The sequence below is a fragment of the Ovis aries genome, chromosome 14 (assembly GCF_016772045.2).
Source record: "Ovis aries strain OAR_USU_Benz2616 breed Rambouillet chromosome 14, ARS-UI_Ramb_v3.0, whole genome shotgun sequence".
NCBI classification, from domain to species: domain Eukaryota; kingdom Metazoa; phylum Chordata; class Mammalia; order Artiodactyla; family Bovidae; genus Ovis; species Ovis aries.
In genome coordinates this window covers 46,954,287-46,981,608 of record NC_056067.1, presented here as the reverse complement: position 1 = coordinate 46,981,608, position 27,322 = coordinate 46,954,287, and the positions used below count along the sequence as shown (strand labels likewise).

The window sequence follows — 27,322 nt, the reverse complement described above, 5'->3', positions numbered from 1 at the left end:
AGGCACTCTCCGGAATTCCGGCGCCGCGGTCTTGAGCGCTGGGCGGTCCCCCGAGTCTGGCGCAGCCCTAGGGCGGTAAGGCAGGCTCGGTGGTAGCCGCTGCTCTTCTGAAGGAAACAAGCGCGAGACCGGCCAGGTTCTGCGGACCAGATCGAGGTTGGATTTGGGGGCCTCAGGCCGGAGTGAGGGCTTTGCAGTCTGAGACTGGGCGGCGCGGGGTTAAGCTCGTGCGGCGGTAATTGGGCGCCGCCCCGGCCTGTTCCCGGTGGTGCTGTTCGTCGCCTTCCTCGCCTCGACCACTGGGGCCTGGCCGTAGGCCTGAGAGGGAAACGGGAGGTGGAACCTCTGAATGAAAGTCCCCTGCAGGGCGCGGTGGCTGCCCGAGCGTGGGTGGCTGTGGTGTCTGAATTACAGCCGACCCAGAGCCGCGGACCTTCTCCCGTCTTTCTCTTTCCATTGTGTTAGCAGGTGGTGGGTAGCGACGGTCAAGGGGGCGTGGACGGTGGGTGTTGACCGCGTCCAGAAACGCCTGCGATGTAATCAACCGGGTTTGCTTCCTGAGCCCTGTCAGTCTCCAGAGGCCTATGAAGTGAAGTGAATCGCTGCTGCGTCTCTAAAAACCACGTTCTTTGTGAGTTTCTGCTGCTTCTTTGTTTGCGTGAAATGCACTTGATTTTTGTGACACGAGATTGTTAAAATTTCCTTCTCTTGAAATGTTCTGAGTAAGAATAATCTACTTACTGATTTGGACTTTAGGATTTACCTACGTCCTGGCAAGGAACCCGGTTTATACATTCCCCGTTCTGTTGCCCGCTTAATGCAGTTCTTCAGTTAGTTATACTCAGACTCTTCAGGACGTTATGGACTGCAGCCTGCCAAGCTCCTCTGTCCTTGGAATTTTCCAGGCAAGAATAGTGGAGTGGGTTGCCGTTTCCTACGCCAGGGGATCTTCCTGACCCAGGGATCGAACTCGTGTCTTTTGCCTTAGCAGGCAGATTATTTACCACTGAGCCACCTTAGTTAACCCTGTGCTATAAATCCAGTTGCTCTGTGAGCAGTTTCTAATAATGGAAGTAGCCCTTTGGAAGTTACCCTTTATGTTTTCTTTTCAACTGTGATTTGTTAAGTAGTGTTGGGTTTCAGTTCAGTTCAGTCGTTCAGTCCTGTCCGACTCTGCGACCCCATGGACTGCAGCATGCCAGGCCTCCCTGTCCATCACCAACTCCTGGAGTTTGCTCAAACTCATGTCCATTGAATCAGTGATGCCATCCAACCATCTCAGCCTCTGTCATCCCCATTCTTCTCCTGCCTTCAGTCTTTCCCAGCATCAGGGTCTTTTCAAATGAGTCAGCTCTTCGCATCAGTTCAGTTCAGTCTCTCAGTTGTGTCTGACTCTTTGTGACCCCATGAACCACAGCACTGCCAGGCCTCCCTGTCCATCACCAACCCCCAGAATTCATCCAGATCCATGTCCATCCAGTCGGTGATGCCATCCAACCATCTCATCCTCTGTCATCCCCTTCTCCTCCTGCCCTCAAACTTTCCCAGCATCAGGGTCTTTTCAAATGAGTCAGCTCTTCACATCAGGTGGCCAAAGTATTGGAGTTTCAGCTTCAAAATCAGTCCTTCCAATGAATATTCAGGACTGATCTCCTTTAGGATGGACTGGTTGGATCTCCTGGCAGTCCAAGGGACTCTCAAGAGTCTTCTCCAACAGCACAGTTCAAAAGCATCAATTCTTCGGCGCTCAGCTTTCTTTTGTAGTCCAACTCTCGTATCCATACATGATCACTGGAAATACCATAGCCTTGACTAGACAGACCTTTGTTGGCAAAGTAATGTCTCTGCTTTTTAATATGCTGTCTAGGTTGGTCATAACTCCTCTTCCAAGGAGTGTCTTTTAATTTCATGGCTATTGGATTGTGTTGGGTTTAGACAGCTCTAATTATTCCACAGTAGGAGTGGGGATTTTTTTCCCAAAGGGAATCCATGAGTGGAACTTTTTGGTACCAGCCTGATATGGTTAGAGTTTGTTAGCATGAGTTTTATTTATTTTGGACAAATGAAAAAGTGTTTAATGTGTACAGCATAATGTTTTGATATATGTAAACATTATGGAACAGAATACCACACCGACTAATTAACCATTACCTCTCAAGGTTAACTATTTTGTGTATGTGACAAGAGTACTTAAGATATACTCTTGGCAAACTTCCAGTATGTAATACACTATTATTAGCTATAGTAACCATGTTGTACATTAGGTCTTCAGAGCTTATTATCTTATAACTGAAATTTTGTAGCATGAGTTTGTTTTAGGAGTGTCTTGGGGAGATCCCCTGGGGAAAGGAATGGCTACCCACTCCAGTATTCTTGCCTGGAGAATTCCATGGACAGAGGAACCTGGCAGAATACAGTCTGTGGATGGAAAAAAATCAGACAGGACTGAGCGACTAACACTTTCACTTTTTTGGGATAGAGGAGGAAAGATGTATGCAGTGGTTAAGAATTTTGAACCTAGATTAAGAGGATTTTAATCCTGACCATCACTTAAATCTAAGTGAGTTTGGGCAGTCGAAAGAAAACTGTGTTGCAGTTTCTTCATATGTAAAATTGGAATTATAATAGTATATGCCTCACAGAGTTGTTTTGAAGGTTACCTGAATTAATATCTGTTGAAGCTCTTAAAACATTACCTAGTATAGTAGAATACTGCTTAATTATATTAGCGGTTAGTGATGATTCTTAATCATTCCGTATCAACTTTCTTTATTCCCAAGAATAATGAAAATGTGAAGTTACTTATGATGAATGCAAGCAGAAAGTTCAACAGCAAATGGACCAGAATAGGGATTCTTAACATGAAGTCTTTGGTTTCTGTTTATGGGTTTTCAGCACAAGGAAAAAAAAATCAAATATAAATATAGAAATATTGTAAATATTTTTCAGTGGTTAATTTGGGAGGGGAATCTACTTACTTATAATTTCATGATATCAGAGTTGTATAAGACCCAACAAGATTGATTTTCATTGGTCTAGAATCAAATTCTGGAATAAATAGGAATAATTTTGAGGATAATCTTAAAAAACTAGTGTCTAACAATATGGAAATGTTAAGTAATTCACACTTCATCCATATGATGGAATGTTATGGGATAATAAAGATTATAAAGTCATAAGTAAAAACCATATAATGTAATATTGGGAAGTATTTATTGTTCTGAATAAAAATTTTTAAGAAATTGTTGTTACCTATGTATCTTGAACACTAAGGTAAGGAATAATAAGATCTTTTGCAAGGATTTAGTAATTGGTTATTCAGGAGGAGTCAACTCAAATGATTGAGCATTTGCTATGAAATAAGCATTTTTTTCTGTCTGCTGTGCATACTATCTCTTGATCTTTGGAAATGTCGTGAATCAGCACTGTGATCCTTCACAGAAGGGTTTCTGGGTGTTAATGAAATACAGTATTCAAGAAGTGGTAAGAATTATTTTTTCAGTGACATTGATTTCCCTGTTGTTACCACTTATGCAGGCCTATGTAATCACAGTTTTCTTAATGACTATACCTGTCTACCCAAATCATTAAAATATTATTTTTAATGGGAGTAGCTTTTTTAAAATTTCAGATAATGTATTTAATGCAAGTTTGTGAAATATTTAGTAACTAAGGAACCTTAAAGAAGAAAATAAAAATTACAGTCCTCAGCAGGGCCTCCCAGCAATAAAAAATCCACCTGCAATTCAGGAGACTTGCAGGAGACACAGGTTCCATCCCTGGGTTGGGAAGATCCCCTGGAAGAGGAAATGGCAACCCACTCCTATATTTTTGCCTGGAAAAATCCCATGGACAGAGGAGCCTGGTACACTATAGTCAATAGGGTCACAAAGAGTTGGACTTGACTAAGCATATACACACATACTCCCAACATCCAGAAATAATCACTATTCATATTTAGAGCATAAGTGAAAGTGAAGTCGCTCAGTCGTGTCTGACTCTTTGCGACCCCATGGACTGTAGCCTACCAGGCTCCTCCCTCCATGGGATTCTCCAGGCAAGAGTACTGGAGTGGGTTGCCATTTCCTTCTCCAGGGGATCTTCTCAACCCAGGGATTGAACCCTGGTCTCCTGCATTCCAGGCAGACACTTTAACCTCTGAGCCACCAGGGAAGTCCTATTTAGAGCATATGTTCCCAAAAATATTTTTTACAAGCATTTGTGGTTTTATATATTTGTATGCATATTTGTATATGCTTATTCAGTTTTATTTCTGAATAGGATAACATTAATTGAAAATTTAAAGGAAAGCAAGACCTCTAATTCTTCGTTTAAGATAGGAATTCAGGAGTCTTCCCTGGGGGCTCAGTGGTAAGGAGTCTGCCTGCCAGTGCAGGAGACTGGTTCGATCCCTGATCCAGGAAGATCTCACATGCTGTGGAGCAGCTTACCCCATATACAACTATTAAGCCTGTGCTCTAGAGCCAGGGAGCCCATGTACAACTATTAAGCCTGTGCTTTAGAGCCAGGGAGCCCATGTACAACTATTAAGCCTGTGCTCTAGAGCCGGGGAGCCACAACTACTGAAGCCCGTGTGCGCTAGAGCCTGTGCTCTGTGATAAGAGAGTAGCCTCTGCTCATAGCAGTGATGACCCAGCACAGCCAAAAATAAATAAATAAAATTAGAAAAAAAGAAACTCATTATTTTTTTTAATGAGGATAAAATTAATAAAAAAGAGGAATTCAGTGTTCTCCTGGATTTTGTAACATTTTTATGGATTTTATATATTTTTAAAACTGATTTTTTTTTCTTTCAGTGTGTCTTGGATATTTTCCATTCCTTAAGTTTTCAAAAACTCAGCATTTAATGATTATTATTCTGTTTGTGGATGTTTTATCAAGTATTTAAGAAATAAGTTATTGGGGAGTGATGTTCAAAACTGCCTGAACAATTCCTTCAGCAGGCTTTCTAGGTCCTATTACTTAACCAGCTTTCACTTCAGGATCATATGGGATTTCAGAGGTAGGAATGTTGAGGAATATAGCATTGACTTCTGCCAACTAGGGATACAAGTGATAACTCTGAAGTATTTGGCTTTATTTCTGAAGGATTGTTAAGAGTATGAAGTGGACAGTTCTGTTATTTTATGCCAGAAGCTTCATCCTCCTGATCCTTCATTTGAATGAGAATTTGAGAAATAAATTAATGATAATTACCTAGAAAATGAATCTTACAAAAAACAAAATCATGTTAAACTCAGAGAAGAAAGGCAAAATAATCTGATTATACTATATAGTTCAGTTGGTAATGGTATTTAAATGGTCATAGTCATGGAAACTGAACATCTGTGTACCCTTTAATAGAACAAAACCGCACGGGGGGAAAAAAGAACATATTGGAAGGATAGGGAGATGCAATTATGCACACATGAAGTGGGAGGTGGGTAGATAAAAGATAGCTGAAGTAGTAATATTAGCATGTGATTTGAATCTATGCTATTTATATAACAAAAGAAATAGCTAAAAGAGGTGAAAATTGTTGCCTCTAGATTTGGAAGATAGGGGAAAGGGTAGCAGGGATGGAACTGTTGGGGCTTTTTGTGATATCCCTTGTAGAGCTGTTTTAAATTTATGTCCAGGTACAAGTGACACAATTAAAGTTTTCTTTTCTTTTTTTTTTTTTTACAGATTAAAAATTTCTTGATTAAAAAATTGAGAGACTCCTGGGAAGAACAAAATAAAGATCACGTGGGATACTATCCAGCAGAGGTAACACAATAAAATCTTATTCCAAGTCCATTTTGACTTTTTGGTCTCATTATAATCATTTTCCATGTATCATTTCATTCTTTTTACACCATACCACAAGTGTCCATTTCTCCAGTCTTAGTGATAAGTATTATCAGTTTTTAAAATCTGCTAATCCAGTTCCTTTGAATGCAACTCCTTAGTTACTATTGAGTTTTAACTAGTGGGTTATTTCATTATCCATACTCAGGTTTTACAAATTCACTTTTCCCCAGCCTGGGTACCAAGAGAATAGGATTGGTAAATGAGATCATGTAGACAGTATTGATGATTCCTAATAGGAAGATGGTGAACAGTGAGCTCTGAGGATTCTGGGAAAGATAGTTTAGCCTTGAGGAAGAGATCCCAGTATGCAAGTACAGTTTTGCCATTATAAAGACTGCTAGGCATGGTCTGTGCAAGTGGTTCTTAAATTGTGGCATTTGGATCAGCAGCATCAGTATCAATGGAAATGTTTTCAAAATGCAATTTCTCAAGCCCAACCCTAGCTCCAGTAAATGCCAAACTTGAGGAACGGGGCCCTGCAAACTGTATTTTAATAAGCCTTTCAGATGATTCTGATGCATACAAAGTTTGATTACTAACCTGCCCATTATGATCACCTGGGGAAAGTTTAAAAATTTTGATTCCCGAGTCACAGCTCTCTCTGCTAATTGAATCAGAATGTTTGGGGCATGGGAGTCAGGCATCAGTATATTTTAAAGGTCTTCTAAGACTGTGGCCCCAATGTAGGGGCCCTGGGTTCAATCCCTGATCAGGGAACTATAATAGAAGATCCCACATACCGCAACTAAGAGTTTGCATGCTGTAACTAAAGAATCCTGTGTGCTTGCAATGAAGATCAAAGATCCCAGATGCTACAGCTAAGACCTGGTGCAGTCAAATAAATAAAATGTTAAAAAAAAATACACTAAGTTCTCTTAAAAAAAAATTTGCTGGTGATTCCAATGTGTGGCATAGTTTGGAAAATTCTTCTCTATAATTTTTTCTGTCTTCAGGGTTGGGTAGGCAAGCCAGATTTCTGAGTCTGAGAAGGATATTCTGGTTTAGATGGTGTAGCCACTTCTTAGCTGGGAAAACTGGGAATGAGGGGAGATGGATCTCTGCTCAGGACAGGTCTGGGTAGCCTAACCTTGAGTCCAGATCAGCCTCACTGAGGTGGAGGACTGCCCAGAATCTCTCTTGCCAAAACAGCTGGAAATGTTCTTCTCTTCTGGAGAGTCTTCTCCATGTCTATCCTTGTGCAGTGATTTTCCTGTTGTTTTGGGGAGGGCATGTATTTGTCTAAATTAATTAGCTTTTACCTTTCATAACTTGTCTCTGTGTTGGGAGGGGTGATGGAGGGGTGTTGCATGTAGGAATGGAGAAGTCATGTGAGTTTTTTAAATTTGGGGGCTCTGGGATTTTGTTCTTATGGCTTCATGCTTTTCCTCCAGTTTTTGGCTTCTGTCTGTGGACTCTGCTTCTTCAGTAAATGACCCTTGAGAAAAACTAATCATTTTCTTGCAACTCTGAAATCATGGCTCATGTAAGTTGGTTTTTTTCTCTATTTGGAATGCTGTAATTTTTTTTCAGGTTATGTGAATATTCTCATTAGTTGTCCTGAAACTTCCAAACAGATCCCCATCCAACAGCTTCTTCCTAGATGTTCCCATTCTAGTGAAGGATGGAGCCAGACAGCCTGGCCCTTCCTGTGTGCCCCTGTCTTGTCCATCCATGTCCATGTGTGAGTTGACCAAATTATTCAGTCTCCTGTGTGTTCAGTCTTTGTCTAGAGCAGCGATAAAGCAGAAATGTAGTCCCTTGAGGGAGACAACTGATATGAGAAACTCAGGACTGGAGAACACTTTAGAGCTGCAGTGTCCAATATTAAAAATATAAAATTAGTGCCTTCTTAGCACAGTAGGTCTCATGTCAGTCTCACAAAAAGTGTAGAATAATATGCAAGGCACATAATCTTAAACATTTTAGTGTCACATTTTAAAAAGTAAAAATGAAATGCACAAGTAATTTTAGTGTTTTATTTAACCCAATATAGCAAAATATTATCATTTCAAAGTGTAACCAAAATAAGAACTATTGAGATATATTGCATTCTTTTTTTTTTTTTTTTGTAAAGTCACTATCTGGTGTGTATTTTATAGCACATCTGAATTTGTACTAGCTACAGTTCAAATGCTCAATAACCACATTTGTCTAAGATAGCATGTTAGACGTCACAGCTTTAGAAATTTTGTATAACTTAAATTGTAAATATAACTTAGCATATTTAAAAGTATAGAAATATCTAAATGTAATCATTAAGGCCAACATATCTATAAAATGGACTATTTTGTAGTAAGTTTAAAATATTCAATAAAGGGTTTGTTATAATAAGGGAAAATGCTAATGATACATATAGTGATGAAATTGGATCTCTGTTTTAAAAAGTAGAGGTTGCATAAAATTAAAGAATTTTTTTCAGAACCCAGTTTTATTTTCTTGTTATATACCCAGAAGTAGGATTACTGGATCGTATGGTAGCTCACCCAGAAGTAGGATTACTGGATCGTATGGTAGCTCTATTTTTAGTTTTTTAAGGAACTTCTATACTGTTCTCCATAGTGGCTGCACCAATTTACATTTCCACCAACAGTGTAGGAAGATTCCCTTTTCTCCACAGCCTCTCCACATTTATTACTTGTAAACTTTGGGTGATAACCATTGTCACTGGTGTGAAGCAATACCTTGTGATTTTGATTTGCGTTTCTCTTATAATCAGTGATGTTGAGCGTTTTTTCATGTGTCTTCTGGCCATGTGAATGTCTTCTTTGGAAAAGTGTCCTTTTAGGTCTTCTGCCCATTTTTTTGATTTTTTTTTTCCTGGTATTGAGTTGTATGAGTTCTTGGTATTTTAGCATATTGACCCCTTGTTGGTCACATCATTTGCAAATATTTTCTCCCATTCAGTAGGCTGTTTTTTCATTTTGTTTTCTTTTGTGCCCATCAATAGAAGATTGATGGTTTCCTTTACTGTGCAAAAGCTTTTAAGTTTGATTAGGTCCCATTTGTTTATTTTTGCTTTTATTTCTTTTGCTGTGGGAGACTGATCCAAGAAAATATTGCTATGATTTAGTGAAACTTTGATTAACTACCTGTGCATATCTGGGAGTAAACTAGGTATACCACAGTATATAGGAAGCTTTGTCTATAGGAGTAGTAGGCAAAGTGCAGCTTGTGAGCCAGAGTCAACCCATGTCCTGTTTTAGCACAAGCTATGAGTTAATTACTTTCTGAAAGAATTCCTTTAAAAAAGAAGGGAAAGGGAAGGATACGCAAATAGAGACAATATGTGGCATATGGCCCTATACAGAAATAAGTAATTTTACAAATAAAGCATGGGTTTGTCATTTCAGGATTTGGTGATGTTCAGAGATGTGACTGTGGACTTTTCTCAGGAAGAGTGGGAATGCCTGAACTCAAATCAGAGGAATTTATACAGAGATGTGATATTAGAGAATTATAGCAACTTGGTGTCACTGGGTAAGTTTCAGTTCAGTGCAGTTCAGTTCAGTCGCTCAGTTGTGTCCGACTCTTTGCGACCCCATGAATCGCAGCATGCCAGGCCTCCCTGTCCATCACCAACTCCCGGAGTTCACTCAAACTCACATCCATTGAGTCGGTGATGCCATCCAGCCATCTGTGTCAAATAATGTAGAAATTCACATGACTGAATTTCAGGGCTGGCTGTCTGAAAACTAGTTGACTATCTGCTTTGTAGTTTGAGAATAGGTGTCTTCAGCTGCTAAACTATTAAATAGCACCGTTAGCTTCCCCCATTGGAGAAGGCAGTGGCACCCCACTCCAGTACTCTAGCCTGGAAAACCCTTGGACGGAGGAGCCTGGAAGGCTGCAGTCCATGGGGTCGCTGAGGGTCGGACATGACTGAGCGACTTCACTTTCACTTTTCACTTTCATGCATTGGAGAAGGAAATGGCAACCCACTCCAGTACTCTTGCCTGGAGAATCTCAGGGACGGGGTAGCCCGGTGGGCTGCCGTCTATGGGGTCGCACAGAGTCGGACACGACTGAAGTGACTTAGCAGCAGCAGCAGCAGCAGCAGCAGCTTCCCCCATAAATCACTGGCCTTTACATTTTCCTTTGCCTTTTCTATTATATAATTGCTTCTCTTTAATGACAGTTGGATATAAATTCTTAGACACTCAGAGCAAAACCATTTTCAAAGAAGTCTGTTTTCATATTGTTGTAGATGGTCTATTATCTATTAACTTACCTGCAGTGTGAGTAGGAAGACAGAGGTGTCTGGCTGTACATACCTATTGAAAAAGTTGATACAGTGTATATGATACTGGGTTAAATCAATAGTTTGTTGAAATTCAAGTGGACACATTCAACTTACTACAACAAACATGTTATCTTTTTAATTGATTTAAACATTAACTTTTATGATATAAAGTTTAATATATATGAACTTTGCATTTGACATTGGGTGAATATATTGGTGAGAAACAAATTATTTTCCTCCTAGCAAAATATTTAAATAAAAGCAAAAATAGTACCTAATGAACATGTATAGTGCTTAGTATGTACTAGGCACTCATCCAGAAACTTAAGTGACACTTCACAAAAATCTTATGGGTATACATTGCTGCTGCTGCTAAGTCACTTCAGTTGTGTCCGACTCGTAGCAACCCCATGGACTGCAGCCTACCAGGCTCCTCCGTCCATGGGATTCTCCAGGCAAGAATACTGGAGTGGGTTGCCATTGCCTTCTCCAATGCATGCATGCATGCATGCTAAGTCGCTTCAGTCGTATGCATGCATGCTAAGTTGCTTCAGTTGTGTCCGACCCCGTGCGACCCGATGGACAGCAGTCCACCAGGCTCCTCTGTCCACAGGATTCTCTAGGCAATGCTGGAGTGGGTTGCCATTTCCTTCTCCAGGGTATACATTATTATTTTATATATTTTAATATATTATTTGCTATATTATTATTTACTTATGAGTATATATTATTATTTTTCCAACTGAAAAAACTGAGTCTATAAGTGACTCAAGTGACAGAGGGAGGATTTGAAGCCAGTGCTCTCAATGATTACTTCTAGAGACAAAGCCTGTATCAATTGGTAATTATAATAAGACAATATTCCTACCTCTCTGTTCTTGTGATCCTCAAGTAACTCTAATATGAATGTTTTTCAGTCCAATTACTCTTCTTTGCTCTGAAGCCTTGGTCAATTTTATACTTTCTTTATTATTTTCTTTTTTTTTTTTTTCAAGGAGGATGTTCCATTTCTAAGCCAGATGTAATTACTCTGTTAGAGCAAGGGAAAGAACCCTGGATGGTTGTGAGGGATGAGAAAAGAAGATGGAGACTAGGTAAGTGCTTATCAGGGGAGGGTAAGCTGCTGTGGCACAGCATATCCCTGCAGGTTGGGAAGAAACACACTCCTTAGTTGTTGATTATGAAGGAGAGACCTGACACCTGAGAAGAAAACTTAGATCTCAGCATGGACAACCAAAGAAATTTCATCTCTACTTCCATTTATCTCTTCTTTCTTCACTGTCCTGTTTCCTTCTCATTTCAATGGGGGAAAGCTTTCTTCCCCAGTGACCACCATTTTACTTGTATTTTGCATCTAATTTCTACTTAGATCATCTTTTGTGTTTTGCCTCTTAGGTATATATTTCTTCATTGCCTTCTTTTCATGATGTTTACATTGTAGTAGGGAAATCGTATAGTAAACAAATGGATTAGTATCATGAGGTGATTAAATATTGTTAAGAAGGGTGAGGAAGTAAGAATATGGGGAATTATGATGGGTTAGTTGGGTAATTTAGATAGGGTAGTCAAGGAAGAGGAACCAGTTGGCAGAGGCTCTTCAGCCTGTAAAAAACAATGGAATCATTTAAGCATCTATATACATAACTGAAATGTATTACAACCACATAAAATATACTTGATTCTGTAAATTCTTTTTCCCCCAAGATCTATTTATTTATTTATTGGCTCTGCCGGGTCTTCATTGCTGCATGCGGGTTTTCTTTAGTTGCAGTGAGTGGGAACTACTCTTCATTGCAGTGCATGGGCTTCTCACTGACCTGGCTTCTCTTGTTGCAGAGCACGGACTCTAAGCAAGGGGGCTTTAGCTGTGGCGTGTGGGCTTAGTAGTTGTGGCTTATGGGCTCTAGAGCACAGGCTCGGTGATTTTGGCACACAGGCTTAGTTGCTCTGTGGTGTGTGGGGTCTTCTGAAACCAGGGATCAAACTCATGTCTCCTGCATTGGCAGGCAGATTCTTTACCCAGCTGAGCCACTGGGGAAGCCCATGTTTTTCTTAAAGTATTCAGTGAATAAATGAAGGATTATAGACTTAGAATATTACCAGTTTGGAACCTCTAGTAAGCTGTTGGATCTAGACACTGAACATCAATGCTGATAAACATCACAGAAATAGAGACAGTCAGATTGTATTTCTTCAAATGAAATAATACAGTATCACCTATGAAGTGGGCCTAAGTCTGATGGAGCTTCTGAATTAGCCAACCACTAATTTATTGGAGAAAGATAGAGGAACATGTTCTACTACATCTTGGGAATACAGTCAGAATATGAGAAATGCTATAGGGTCAAAGTGAAGAGGAACTGAAGAGCCTGTTGATGAAGGTAAAAGAGGAGACTGAAAAAACTGGCTTAAAACTCAACATTCAAGAAAACTAAGATCCAATCCCATCACGTCATGGCAAATAGATGGGGAAACAATGGAAACAGTGACAGACTTTTATTTTCTTGAGCTCCAAAACCACTGATGATTGTAACTGTAGCCATGAAATTAAAAGATGCTTGCTCCTTGGAAGGAAAGCTATGACCAACCTAGACAGCATATTAGAAAATAGAGACATTATTTTGCCAACAAAGATCTGTCTAGTCAAGGCTGTGGTTTTTCCAGTAGTCATGGATGGATGTGAGAGTTGGACTGTAAAGAAAGCTGAGGGCTAAAGAATTGATGCTTTTGAACTGTGGTGCTGGGGAAGACTCTTGAGAGTCCCTTGGACAGCAGGGAGATCCAACCAGTCAATCCTAAAGGAAATCAACCCTGAATATTCATTGGAAGGGCTGATGCTGAAGCTCCAGTACTTTGACCACCTGAGGCAAAGAACCAACTCATTGGAAAAGACCCTAATGCTGGGAAAGACTGAAGGCAGGAGGAGAAAGAGGCAGAAAAGTATGAGGATGGTTGACATGAGTTTGAGCAAACTCTGGGAGATGGTGAAGGACAGGGAAGCCTGGTGTGCTATAGTTCATGGGGTCACAAAGAGTTGGACACAGTTTAGCAACTGAACAATGACAACAAAGAGTTACTGTTCATTTTTTCAGGTTTGGGTAATGGTATTACAATTATTTTTAAAATCCTTTTAGAGATGAATCCTGAAGTGATTACAAAATATATTATGGGACTTGCTTCAGACAATGTGCGGAGAGTGGATAAGGGTCTGCATAGGTCAGTATTGGGCTTGGTTGATGTTGTTGAGGCTGGTCCATAGATAACTTGTACATTTAATATTACTCTTCTACTTTTGTGTATGTTAGAAATACTCTGTAATAAAATTTTGGTTTCTTTTAAAGTTAGTGGGAGATAAAAGGAAAAGAAAGTGAGACAGTGGTGAAAATAAATGTATGTAACACTTAAGAGGAATTTTGCCATAAAAGCAGACACATGGGATACAGGGAAAGTATCTTAAGATGTGAGGTATTAGGACTGTGTATAGGCTGAAGAGAATGATTTCAAAGAGGAAAACTGATGGTATCAAGAGAGAGGGTGATTTCTGTAAGCAGTGACTTTCAGTAAATGAGTAGAAGTAGGAGCCAATTTATGAAGGAAAACCAGTGCATATGATAAGAATATGCACTTAAGTGGTTGGATAACATGGTAAAGGGGAGAATATCATTTTTCTTTCCATTGCGTGTTATTCTTTGATGAAATTAGCAATAAAATTAGCAGAATGTGAAAATTATTTGGAATTCAGTATGGATTATTTACTATTTAATCAGTTTTGACTTTCAGAAGTACAGTTCTTTGGTTATAAGGTTTTAACATTTACAGATCTCTGGATACATTAACCCTGGTGTTAATGTGACTAAAACTGCTTCTGTCATAAATATTCTACATTCATATCGTCTTGTATCAGCAAAGTTATTGAAGACATCATCTCAGGAAACAAATTAACTTTATGACCAGGTAATTAGCTCCTTATTTTCTTTTTAATTAAAGTTGGTATTTTGCCAATGGAAATAACATTTCTCCTTTTATATTGCTCTAAGGTGGGCTAATATTTTGCTTTTGCATTAGTATCATTTACTAGAATAAAGCCCTTTGATTCAATAGACTACAAACTAGTATTTGGTTTATTTTGAGAAGTTAAATATTTTGTATATGTCTTTTGAGGTTTAGTTTGTCCTTTGTTTCAGTGTTGGGCCAGCCAATTTTTTCTTGATTAAATCTCATGTATAGTGCATAGGCTATAATTTCCAGTTTCAATTTATTTAAAGTAGAACAAGAATCTAAAGATACTTGTAAAGCAATCTGTGTGCAGAGTCCTTCATGAATTTTTATGTTTTCCATCAATCTTTACTATTTTCTCACTGTCTACTCAGAAACAATGCAGTGTGCATCTATGTCAGAACTAGCAAAGCACTGAACCTAGTTTTGATTGACTGAAATGGCTATCTTTTAGTTTCTTGAAGGGGAAAGAACAGGCATAAACGAATTTGGGAAAAATCATGGCTGACTTTTTACAGAAATTGTAAGATTATAGTTCAGTTGTTTATACAGTTGACCCTTGAACAACATGAGTTTAAACTGCATGGGTCCATTTATACATGGGTTAAAAAAAAAAATGTGTACTACAGTACTGTGGGCTTCCCAGGTGGTGCTAATTGTAAAGAACCCACCTACCAGTGTAGGTGTAAGAGATGTGGGTTCGATCCCTGGGTCAGAAGGATCCCCTGGAGGAGGGCATGGCAAACTAAACTACTCTAGTATTCTTGCCTGGAGAATCCAATAGACAGAAATGCCTGGCAGGCTACATTCCATAGGCACACAAAGAGTTGGACACGACTGAAGTGACTTAGCACACATGCACAGTACTATATGATCTGAGGTTGGTTGAATCTGTGGATGCGGAACTGCAGGTATGGAGGGCCAACTGTAACGTTATACACAGATTTTCAATGGAGGGGTGGTATTGGCCCCTATTACTCCAGTTCAAGGGTCAACTGTAATATAGTCTCCTAGATGTGAATATTCAGCATGCCAAAGTCTTAATGTGTCATGTCAGGCAGGGAAGCCATATAAAAGTCTCAGTTATAACCCAGCAATCCCACTCCTAGGCATATACCCTGAGGAAACCCAAACTGAAAAAGACACATGCACCCCAATGTTTACTGCAGCACTGTTTACAATAGCTAGAACATGGAAGCAACTTAGATGTCCACTGACAGATGATTGGATAAAGAATTTGTTGTACATATACACAATGGAATATTACACTCAGCTGTAAAAAGGAACATATTTGAGTCAGTTCTAATGAGGTGACTGAGCCTAGAGCCTATTATACAGGGTGAGGTAAGTCAGAAAGAGAAAAATAAATATCGTATACTAACACATACATATAGAATCTAGAAAGATGGTACTGATGAATTTATTTGCAAGACAGCAATAGAGAAACAGACATAGAGAACAGACTTATGGACATGGGGAGAGAGGAGGAGAGGGTGAGATGTATGGAGAGAGTAACATGGGACTTTACATTACCATATGTAAAATAGATAGCCAATGGGAATTTGCTGTGTGTCTCAGGGAACTCAGACAGGGGCTCTGTACAACCTAGAGGGGTGGGGTGGGGAGGGAGGTGGGAGGGAAGTTCAAGAGGGAGAGGACGTATGTACACCTATGGCTGATTCATGTTGATGTTTGGTAGAAAACAACAAAATTCTATAAAGCAATTATCCTTCAATTTAAAAATTAATTAATTTAAAAAAAAGTCTCAGGTTCACTATATCCACACTGGGAATGTTTTGTTTGTTCTTTAAAACTTTCAAATTCTATAGGGTAAGTATTGTAACTTCTACTTTTTTTTTCTTTTAATTGAGTGAATATGGACATTTTGCCCTCAGTGTGTTTGTATTTTTTATTTTGTGCATTGTCTGCTCACTTCCTTTATTCTCTTTCTTTTTCCATTGTTTAATGTTTCTTATACCAGTTTGTATGGGCTTTTGTGCTGTATACACTTTCTCATTTTTCTTACCAGTGTTTGGGCCTTCAGTGTTTATTTTGACTGTTATTTTCCTTTAAATCATTGACTTTTAATTTGCAAGTAAATTGTTTGAAATCACCATCTTAATAGCTGTCATGCCTTTGTAGTTACCTAGTTATTTACTACTGTTATGACTAGCTAATTACTGTTCATTTTATATATCATTTATAACGTATTCACCTTAATGAAGTGTTAAATTTTTTTTCCCAGTAATTTTTACAAAATTACATTAGTTTTACATTGCTTTCTTGAATAGGGAAGATAGACAGGGAGGGAGAGAGAGAAAGAAAAGGAAAGAGTAAGGGAAGGAAGGGAAGATGTGGGGGAGAGAGAGAGAAAGGAAAGAGAAAGAGGAAGGGAAGGAGGAAGGGACAGAGGGATGGGAGACGGAATGAGGCAGATTTCATCAGAGTATCTTCTGTGACATTCACTAATTTGTCTCTGCTTACAAATTATCTACAGTATTTAAATCATTGTTGCCTTTTAACATCTTTTTATTATATCCTTTTAAAGTAAACTTTTTGAAATAGATCCAAAAAACAGAAATCATAATATGCTGCTCATTGAATTTTCACAAAGTAATTGTGCCCAGTTTATCAGTATACTGATTCAGAAATAGTTTTAGTAGGATATCAAAAGCTCTTCTCTCTGGAGAAGGCAATGGCAACCCACTCCAGTATCTTGCCTGGAAAATCCGATGGACGGAGGAGCCTGGTAGGCTGCACTCCATGGAGTTGCGAAGAGTCGGACACGACTGAGTGACTTCACTTTCACTTTTCACTTTCATGCATTGGAGAAGGAAATGGCAACCCACTCCAGTGTTCTTGCCTGGAGAATGCCAGAGACGGCGGAGCCTGGTGGGCTGCCGTCTATGGGGTCGCACAGAGTGGGACACGACTGAAGCGATAGCAGCAGAGGCAGCAGCAGCAGAAGCTCCTCTCTAGTTTTCTCCAGTCATTCCTCCCTATCAAAATTAACTACTAGCCTGACTTTTAATAAGCCCATAGATTAGCTTTAGTGTTTATGAGCTTTATAAAAATGAAATAATATAGTATATATTATTTTATGCCTGGCTTTGTTGGGTCACCCTTATGTTAATGAGAATGATCCATATTGTTGTGTGTACTTGTAGATTATTCATTCTTATTGCTGTTACAGTTTATTCTTATTGTGTTGTATCCATATCTATATAACTTTTCTCAGTCATTCTTCTGTTAATGAATACTTGGATTCTTTCTAGTTCATGCATATGAAAAATAATGTTGTAGATTTTGTTTTTAAATACATTTTTTGCTCAGAATTTTACTAGCATGTTACTATTTTATAAACCTGTTGCTATGACTGAAAAATCTCTAATATACTTTGTAGACAGTAACTAAATGGCACTGGCTATGATGCCTTTAGGAAGAATATAGGAAAGGGTATGAAGAAACAAAATGGGCTGCATATTTGTAATATACATGTGTATAGTTAATAAACTTGAAGATAAATAAGAAGAACCTTTCACTACCTTGGTTGCAAAAGTGAGGTTCACTTACAGCTGTGTAGACAAGCTGAAATGGAGATATCTGCATGTGAAAGTAAAGAGGCCACCGGAGGGATGAGCAGATGTAAAGAAATTTTTCCATTTATGTATTTGATTGAGATAGCATTGGTGTGCTTTTGTCTCCCATCCCTATAGATAGTGCTAGAAAAAGGTGTAAGATTGGAGGCAAGGCAACATATATATTTTTACTATTAACTAATTATGAAAACTTAATAATAAATAGTTTCTCTGTGCTATGGATTTTTTATTCAGTGATAAGTGAAAGATTTTTTCTTCTCGGGAAATTGTTGAGAACACAGGATAAAAACTTGGAAAATTAATGAATATATCACAACAGAATTGAAAAAAGTGCTAAGCAGGGAGCAAATTATTGGGATAGAAAATGAAGGATATAAATTAGATGAAGTCAGCACAGATAGCTTTTCTGATTTTTATCATGATATCTAAAGGATGAAAAGAACCCAACCATGTGGAGAACCCATCAGCATTCTTGGGAGATTTAATAGCCAGTAAAAAGCTCTAAAAAATGGAAAGATTGTGACATATTTTAGTATCTGAAAGGAGGCAAGTGTGACAGACGTAGGGAGTAAAGGGGTCTACAGCTTGAAATGACATCTTTTGGTAAACAAATGCTGTGTTATTCATAATAAAGTGTTTGTACTTTATTCTTACTGAAAAAGAAATCATTAATTAATCATTAAGTTTAGGTAGAGATCTCAGACTTTTATTTACTTCGGAATTGTCTGGTCTTAACTCATCATTTTCTTTATTTTGTCTTAGCTTTTCTCAAGTTATGTTAATTTTTAAAGTCCTTTTAAGCACATTTATTTGAACTGGACTTTATTTTCTTTTTTCCTATTATAAAGTTTTTATTTGCTTCTTTGTTTACTTTTTCTAGAAGAAAATAGCATGTGTTTTATCTTCTTTTCTTTCAGATTTGGAATCCAGATATGACACTAAAAAGTTATTTCAAGTAAAGGATATTTGTGAAATGAGTTTCTCTCAGTGGAAGATAATGGAAAGAATTAGAAGCTGTGGCCTTGAAGACTCTTTTTTCAGGAAAGATTGTGAATATAAAAAGTTTGAGGGACAAGAAAGTCCTCATGAGGCATATTTCAGGCAAGTGAAAAAACCCACCTCTGAAAAAATGCCCAAGAACAGAAAACGCACATCTCTTACTCTGTATCCAAGAATTCACAGTAGAGAGAAGCCCTATGAATGTGGGGACTGCGGGAAGGCTTTTAGAGTACGCCAGCAACTTACTTTCCATCAGAGAATTCATACGGGCGAGAAACCCTATGAATGTAAAGAATGTGGAAAAGCTTTTAGACAGTGTGCCCACCTTAGTCGACATCAGAGAATTCATGCTTCTGACAAACTCCTTGAATGTAAAAGATGTGGAAAGATCTTTACATGTGGTGCAGATCTTCGTGTACATCAGAGAATTCATGTTGGTGAGAAGCCCTATGACTGTAAGGAATGTGGAAAGGCCTTTAGGGTGCGAGGACAACTTAATCTCCATCAAAGGATTCATACTGGTGAGAAACCCTATGAATGTAAGGAGTGTGGGAAGACCTTTAGACAATATGCACACCTTACTCGACATCAAAGACTTAATATTGCTGAGAAATGCTATGAATGCAAGGAATGTGGGCAAGCTTTTCTGTGCAGTACAGGCCTTCGAGTACATCACAAACTTCATACTGGTGAGAAACCCTATGACTGTAAGGAATGTGGGAAGGCCTTTAGAGTGCGGCAACAACTTACTCTTCATCAGAGAATTCATACTGGCGAGAAACCCTATGATTGTAAGGAATGTGGGAAGACCTTTAGTCGTGCCTATCATCTAACTCTCCATCAGAGAATTCATACTGGTGAGAAACCTTATGAATGTAAGGAATGTCAGAAGTTCTTTCGTCGTTACTCAGAACTTATTTCACATCAGGGTATTCATATTGGAGAGAAACCTTATGATTGTAAGGAATGTGGGAAGGCCTTCAGACTGTTCTCACAACTTACTCAGCATCAGAGTATTCATTTTGGTGAGAAACCTTATAAGTGTAAGGAATGTGAGAAGAATTTTAGATTGCTCTCCCAACTTACTCAGCATCAGAGTATTCATACTGGTGAGAAACCCTATGACTGTAAGGAATGTGGAAAGGCCTTTAGACTTCATTCATCTCTTATCCAACATCAGAGAATTCATTCTGGTGAGAAACCATACAAATGTAAGGAATGTAAGAAGGCATTTAGGCAGCATTCACATCTTACTTACCATCAGCGAGTTCATAATGTCACTAAATAGTTATAAGAAAGCCACCCATTGTGAATTTTGTGTTAAGGAGCATTAGAAAATAAATCTGGAAGAGAAGTGTTTGAATGTAGGAATCCCTTTTGCTTCATGCTCAAAGTTAAAACAAGAGGTTTTAAAAGAGTAGGTGTTTCTCACCTACAGTGTTTTATCACCACTCAAACCATGTTAAACTTTAGGAAACTGATAGAAATTCATAGAAAGAAACTCTCTTAAAGGAGTGAATGTGAAAAAGCTTTTGATCTTACTTATTACCACCTCTGTTCTTTCATCTGTACATACCAACCTTTGGAGGTTGCCAGGGCACCAACTCATTCTGGACATTGATAAACAGAAGGAAGGAGGAGTGATTTAGCCTGCATTTCCTGTATAAACTATAGCTCAAGGCAACTAGAGGTTGATGAGGTAAAGTTCTTTATTAGAGAATTTTCAGGACATAGTGAAATAATGGATCTAAGCACGGTTCTCAGTAGAAGTGTTAAGACCTTTAGGTGAATGGTCTATATGAACTTCCCAGTGAATAGATCAGGTTGACAACATCTGACCCACTGATCAACTTTAATCTCATCAAAAATAGGACAAAACATTTTATGCCTCCTTGTATGATACAATAAGACATACCATTGCCAAAAATATTAACGTGAATCTAATTAAGCATCAAGACCTAACTCCCAGTTTAAAGAAAATTCGAGGAACAGAAGAACAAATTACATGATATAACAGGAAGCAGACCAATAAAATGTGGGTAATTCTATGAGAGTAATGACTCAAGCTTCTCACTCAGTGAAATGGATTGGAAAAAAGGGAGGTGAAACTCTTAGATGTTAACGAAGTCTTAAGAGATGTATCAATCAAATGCAGTGAATGAGTGTTTTTCATTTAGATCACAAGTTGAACAAGCAAAAGACATTTTTATGACAGTTGGGGAAATGGGACTATTGACAGTACTAGATAATATTAAGAAATTATGTTCTTGTTAGATGTGCTAATAGCATTGTGTTTATGTAAAAGTGTCTTAGAGATAAATTAGCAAGTTTATACACATAAAACGGTATGTGTAGAATTACTGTTAAAATGCTCATGCAAAAGAAAAGTAAGGATAGATAACTTGTTTAAGTCATGGTAAGATAAACCAGGTGCATGGTTTTTGCTTATTTTGTTTTTGCTATTTTCTCTATTTTCATGTATTTGAAAATTTCCATCATTTTAAAATCATAAAACATCTATGAAATTATAGCCAGCTTTAAGTGAATAGTATTTGTAAATGGCTACTTATTAGAACTTCCGGATGTAGCTAAAGTTCTACACATAGGGATATTAAATGTGCTATAAGGTATTTGGGAAATTAAGATTGAGGGTCCAGATTTTCTCTAGTTCACCTAATGCTACATCTCTTGTAGTATCTGTTCCCATAGTACTTCATATATTTCAGGAGTGAGTAAAAAGAGCAGTTGTAGCTATTTGTATAATCAGTGGAATAGAACTGTATTATTTAATAAAGTAGATGCTAGCAGCATGTCGAGCACTTAAAACTGAGCTACTGAGAACTGGAATGTAGTTAATACAAATTAAAATGGTCTTAAGTGTAAAATACACATGAGGTTTTGAATACTTCATTCAAAAAAAGAATTAACGTCTCAATTCCTCACAGCATTTCTCTGCTGTAGTTGGGAAGCTGTGAAATTCAGTGGATTGCATTACTACATAATACAGAACCCAAATTTAAGTGTGTCTCTGCTGTCAAGTAGCATGTTTGTATCCGGAGGTCTTGGTTCTACCCTGAGTCATGCTGGACTTTTTTTTTCCTCTTCATAAAATGTAGCCTGTTTACTGAGTCATTTTCTCAGACTGCTTTTGGCCTGTAGATGTTTTGGCATCCAAAGGCCTTTTAAAAAATTTATACTGTTTCCTATTAAGCTCAAGCTTGCAGTGCATTGAGTACAATTCTCATTAAGATTGTATTTTCTGTGATTTTTATTAGGGTTCATTCAGTTAGACAAAAGATCAACAGGTTCTTCTCTGTATTGGGTTTCCTGTGAGGCTTCTGTGGGAAAAAGACTTTAAAATTCTTAGAAGCCCTGCTCTTTCACAGAAAGAATGAAAGTGGGCTTTATCTTTACCCTGGAGTCATATTTTTATGACAGCACCACATACTTGATCGTTCCTCCCCTCTCAAGCCCACTGTAATTTTGAGAACCCTTTGCTACCTGTAAACACGGTCATGAATCCTCTATACTTCCTTGAAATTCTACTTGAAATATGCACCAATTGATATAATGAATATAATATGTTTTTTTACTGTTAATATGATAGATTTTCAAATATTGATTAAACCTTATATCACTGTAGTAAACTTCATTTGTCTGTAGTGTATACTTCAAATATATATATATATATATACACACACACACATATATAGCTGGATTTGCTATGTTTGCTATGATTGCTATGATTTACTAACATTTTCTTGAGAATTTTTGTGTCTACATGAAAGATACTGGTCTATAATTTTGTTCTATTTTTTGTTTCGTTTGGTATCAGGTTAATGGTGGCCTCACATAAGGAGTTTGGAAGTATTGCCTCCTTTTAATTTCTGGAAGAGATAGTGTAGAACTGGTGTTAATTAATCTTTGAATGGTATAATTTTCCAGTAAAACCATTTGGGCCTTGCAATGGACTGAATGTGTCTCCTCAAAATGTGTTGATATCCTAAGCCCCACTGTGATGGGATTGAGATGGGGCCTCTCAAGATAATTAGGTCATGAGTATAGAGCCCTCCTAAATGAGATTAGTGCTCTTAAAAAGGGGGCTCCAGTGAGTTCTCTCACCCTGTCCTGTCATGTGAGGATGACAGGACAAGAAAATGACAGTTTTCAATCTGGAAATGTTCATTAAAGTCACACACACGCAAAGAAAAGTCACGAGAAGACAGTCACCAAAACTATGCTAGCACCCTAATCACTGACTTCGGCCTCCACGCTTGTGACAAATAAATGTTTATAAGCTACCCAGTCAGTGATTCTGTGTTATAGGAGCCCAAGCCAAATAGAACAAATTTGTACCCAAAATTGATGCTAATCTAAAAAATATCTAAAAACATGGAAGCTGTTTTGGAACTGAATAATGAGTGGATAAAAGCTGAAGAGCTGAAAAGCATATATTTTGATATGTATGCAAAGAATAATGAATGATAAGGGTAATTCTGGTGAAACCTCAGAAAAGAGGAGAGCTGAAATGAAAACCTGTCTTCTTAGAAAATAAATTAGGAACAAAATGTTGGTAGAAATATGAATAGTAAAGACCATTCTGGTTCATTCTGAGGTGGAAATGAAGAACATATTATTGGAAATGGGAGGAAGGATCATTCTTTTTATAAAATGGCAAAGAACTTGGCTAAATTGTGTTTGTGTTCTAATGTTTTGCGGAAAGTAGAACTTCTAAGCAATGAAATTGAAGATGTGGCTTTGCTCCTTCTGGCTGATGATAATGAAGTGCAAGAAAAGAGAAATGACTTTAAAAGATGGAATTTCTGAAGCAGAACCTAAAGATTTGGAAAATGCTCAGCTGAATAAATAGTGTTAAAATACTGTGAAAATGAGGGCATAGATTGGGAAAGAATAGCATCTTGTAAGTTGGTTTGGAGATATTGGGAAGACCCTGATGATGCTGGGGACATTGAACTCCTAAGTTTAGAGTCTGCTTTACCTGTGGAAGTGGCGTCCCCCACCCAGAGGCAACATTTCCACCTCCATTTGATGGGATAGGCACTGCATTGCTTGGAAAGCATAATAACCCTGAGGTAGAGGCCACATGACTCTTCAGAAACTGTCCCTGCCAGGGACAGTTTATTTCTGGGCCCATCACTAATAGACTCAAGTCCCAGCAGACTCCTAAAGGTGAAGTTCAAAGTGTGACCTGAGAGGAGGTGTGCTACACTTGAACTACTTGAGTTTTCTAATTTGTACACACAGAAATCCAGGGAACAAGTATGGGAATGGATATTAAGACGTGGAATAATGGTGGAAGGAAGATGATTGGAAATCTGGTGACAGTGAAATGTGGGAAAGAGAAGTGTGGATAGGCTTCTCTGGGCAAAACATTTGAAGTTATTTGTGTCCTGTGTAATTGCTCACTGAAGGGTGACCTCAGCAGAGGATTTAATAATCAAGTGGATAGGATGGTCTGTTCTGTGGGTAACTGTTTCTTTTCCCAGTCACCACCCCCCCCCCCACCATTATCATCCAGTGGGCTTATGAACATAGTGGTGGCAGGGGATGGACATTATGCATGGGCTCAGCAACATGGACTTCCATTCACCAGGGTCACCTGACTGTGGCCACTGCTGGGTGCTCATTCTGGCTGCAGAGAAAAACACTGAATCCCTAACATGGCAGCATTCCCTATTGTTCAGTCACTAAATTGTGTCCGACTCTTTGTGACCCCATGAAATGCAGCACACTAGGCTTTCCTGTCCTTCACTATCTCCTGGGGTTTGCTAAAACTCATGTCCATTGTCCATTGAGTCGATGATGCCATCCAACCATCTCATCCTCTGTCACCCCCTTCTCCCCTTGCCCTCAATCTTTGCCAGCATCAGGTGGCCAAAGTATTAGAGCTTCAGCATCAGTCATTCCAATGAATATTGAAACTGGTCTGATCTCCTTGCTGTCTAAGGGACTCTCAAGAGTCTTCTCCAACACCACAATTCAAAAGCATCAGTTCTTTTTAACACTCAGCCGCCTTTATGGTCCATCTCATCACATCTCATACATGACTACTATAAAAACCATAGCTTTGACTATATGGAACTTTGCTGGCAAAGTGATTTCTCTGCTTTTTAATATGCTGTCTAGGTTGTTCATAGCTTTCCTTCCAAGGAGTGAGCGTCTTTTAATTTCATGGCTGCAGTCACCGTCTGCAGTAATTTTGGAGCTCAAGGAGATAAAGTCTGCCCCTCTTTCCACTTTACCCCCATCTATTTGCCATGAACTGATGGGACTGCATGCGTGAGCTTAGTTTTTTGAATGTTGAGTTTTAAGCCAGCTTTTTCACTCTCACCCTCATCAAGAGGTTCTTTAGTTCCTCTTGAAACTATGAAAACCCATAAACAAAGGTAACTGTCATCCAGTTAAGTAACATTCTACGTGACTTTAGCATTTGCTTCACTTTCTTACCTACAAGTATTTAAGTTTACATTGTCATTGTTTCTGATCTACAGAAAGCTGAGTGGGAATGACCCAGAATTACCACATAACAGGCAATGTTTTCTGAGCTTTTAATATGTGCCAGAGGCTATTCTAAGGACTTTACACTATTAACTCATCTAACCCTCATAACAATGCTATGAAGTAGGTATCTTCCGGTTAGGAAACTGGCACAGCCACCTTGAAAGACAATTTGGTGGCGGTTTTATAAAAGTAAACAGACTTTTTTTTTTTTTTTTTTTGACTACGCTGTGCAGCATGCAGGATCTTAGTTCCCTAACCAGGGACCAAACCCAGGCCCCTGCAGTGGAAGCATGGAGTCGTAACCACTGGATGGCCAGGGAAGTCCAACATACTCTTTCTTTATCATACAACCCAGCAATTAAGATCCTTAAGTAGATGAAAACTTAGGTTTAAACAAAAACCTATACACAGATACAGCAGCTTTATTCATAACTGTCAAAACTTAGAAGCAACCAAGATGACTTTCAGTAGGTGAATGGATAAAGTGTGATACCTCCAGACAACGGACTATTCACTACAGTTCAGTTGCTGTCATGTCCGACTCTTTGTGACCCCAGGGACTGCAGCATGCCAGGCCTCCCTGTCCATCACCAACTCCCGGAGTTTACCCAAACTCATATCCATTGAGTTGGTGATGCCATCCAACCATCTCATGATCTTTCGTCCCCTTCTCATGCCCTCAATCTTTCCCAGCATCAGGCTCTTTTCAAATGAGTCAGCTCTTCACATCAGGTTGCCAAAGTATTGGAGTTTCAGCTTCAACATCAGTCCTTCCAATGAACACTCAGGACTGATCTCCTTCAGGATGGACAGGTTGGAACTCCTTGCAGTCCAAGGGAGTCTCAAGAGTTTTCTCCAACACCACAGTTCAAAGCATCAATTTTTTGGCACTCAGCTTTCTTTACAGTCCAACTCTCACATCCGTACATGACTACTGGAAATACCATAGCCTTGACTAGACAGACCTTTGTTGGCAAAGTAATGTCTCTGCTTTTTAATATGCTGTCTAGGTTGTTCATAACTTTCCTTCCAAGGAGCAAGCATCTTTTAATTTCATGGCTGCAATCACTATCTGCAGTGATCTTGGAGCCCCCCCAAATAAAGTCAGTCACTGTTTCCACTGTTTCCCCATCTAGTTGCCATGAAGTGATGGGACCGGATGCCATGATCTTAGTTTCTGAATTTTGAGCTTTTATTCAGTGCTAAAAAGAAATAAGCTATCAAGCCATGATAAGACATGAAGGAGACTTAAATGCATAATACCAAGTGGAAGAAGTCAATCTTTAAAGATTACATAGTGTCTTATTACAACTATAGGACATTCTACAAAAAAGCAAATCTATAGACAGCAGAAAGATCAGTGGTTGTTAGGGGTGTGTGGAGATGAATAGGCAGAGCATAGAGAATTCTTCGGGTAATGAAAGTACTCTGTGGGGACTTCCCTGGCAGTCCAGTGGTTGGGACTCCACACTGCCACTCCTTGGTTGGGGAATGAAGATCCTGCATGCAGTATGGTGTGGCCAAAAAATAATTAAATTTTTGGGAAAAAAAAAACCTCTATGAGGTTGGAATGGTGGCTATATGTCACTATACATTTGTCCCAAACCACAGAATGTACAACAAGGTAAATTATGGCCTTTGGGTGAATCCTTGGTTTAAAAAGATCGTAGGACTCTGGTGGAGGTTTTTAATAATGAGGGAAGCTGTGTATGTACTGGGGTGGGCAGTATGTGGGAAATCTCAGTATCTTCTCAGTTTTATTGTAAACCTAAAACTTCTCTTAAAAATAGTCTTTAAAAATATTTTGAAAAGAAGAGAGAGAAAAACTATGGCAAGGAGAGGCTGAATAAACTACTGAAGCAGCTCACACACCTAGCAAGTGTTAGTGCTAGAATTTTAACCCAGGTATTAGATCTATGCTCTTACCCCTTATACCATCCTGCTCACACACCACACAAAAAGGAAGTCTGAAACAAAGTTATGCAGACAAACCAGAAATTAGACCTGGTCAGTACTACAAAATTCCTGTGTTAGGTGTTCTGATCTAGAGGTGTGGTGGTGTACCCACCCTAGTTGAAACAGACCTCTCCACTGACTGGATTCCTACTCTTAA

At 38.7% G+C, this 27,322-nt stretch overlaps 2 protein-coding genes across 8 annotated transcripts in view; one reads left to right on the top strand and one right to left on the bottom strand.

Moving 5' to 3' along the window:
- LOC132657753 (zinc finger protein 14 homolog) overlaps window positions 1-10,493 on the bottom strand; it is a 51,677-nt gene extending 41,184 nt beyond the window's left edge. The window contains exon 1 of the mRNA XM_060398585.1: window positions 10,082-10,493. The gene's annotated coding sequence lies outside the window, so the exon portion shown is untranslated. The remainder of the gene's footprint in view (window positions 1-10,081) is intronic.
- LOC101102169 (zinc finger protein 30 homolog) lies at window positions 12-22,334 on the top strand. 7 transcript variants are annotated; one of them, XM_060398563.1, is made up of 8 exons: window positions 12-156; window positions 469-631; window positions 4,818-5,023; window positions 5,689-5,769; window positions 7,245-7,336; window positions 9,204-9,330; window positions 11,089-11,187; window positions 18,606-22,334. In XM_060398563.1, the coding sequence occupies exons 5-8, from the start codon at window positions 7,328-7,330 to the stop codon at window positions 19,973-19,975; spliced, it is 1,605 nt and encodes a 534-aa protein (XP_060254546.1). In that variant the 5' UTR covers window positions 12-156; window positions 469-631; window positions 4,818-5,023; window positions 5,689-5,769; window positions 7,245-7,327; the 3' UTR covers window positions 19,976-22,334. The 7 variants fall into 7 exon arrangements, with proteins under 7 accessions (XP_060254546.1, XP_060254547.1, XP_060254544.1 ...); XM_060398564.1 differs by having other exon boundaries at window positions 466-631; XM_060398561.1 differs by lacking the exon at window positions 4,818-5,023.
- Window positions 22,335-27,322: the final 4,988 nt, after the last annotated feature.

What these genes read in the sequence shown, in the direction of transcription:
- LOC101102169 (XM_027977414.3), top strand. Translation starts at nt 9,186, where the DNA reads ATGGGTTTGTCATTTCAGGATTTGGTGATGTTCAGAGATGTGACTGTG. An exon ending in TAGCAACTTGGTGTCACTGG is followed by an intron (nt 9,331 to 11,088) that starts GTAAGTTTCAGT and finishes TTTTTTTTCAAG; the next exon opens with GAGGATGTTCCATTTCTAAG. An exon ending in GAAAAGAAGATGGAGACTAG is followed by an intron (nt 11,188 to 18,605) that starts GTAAGTGCTTAT and finishes CTTTTCTTTCAG; the next exon opens with ATTTGGAATCCAGATATGAC.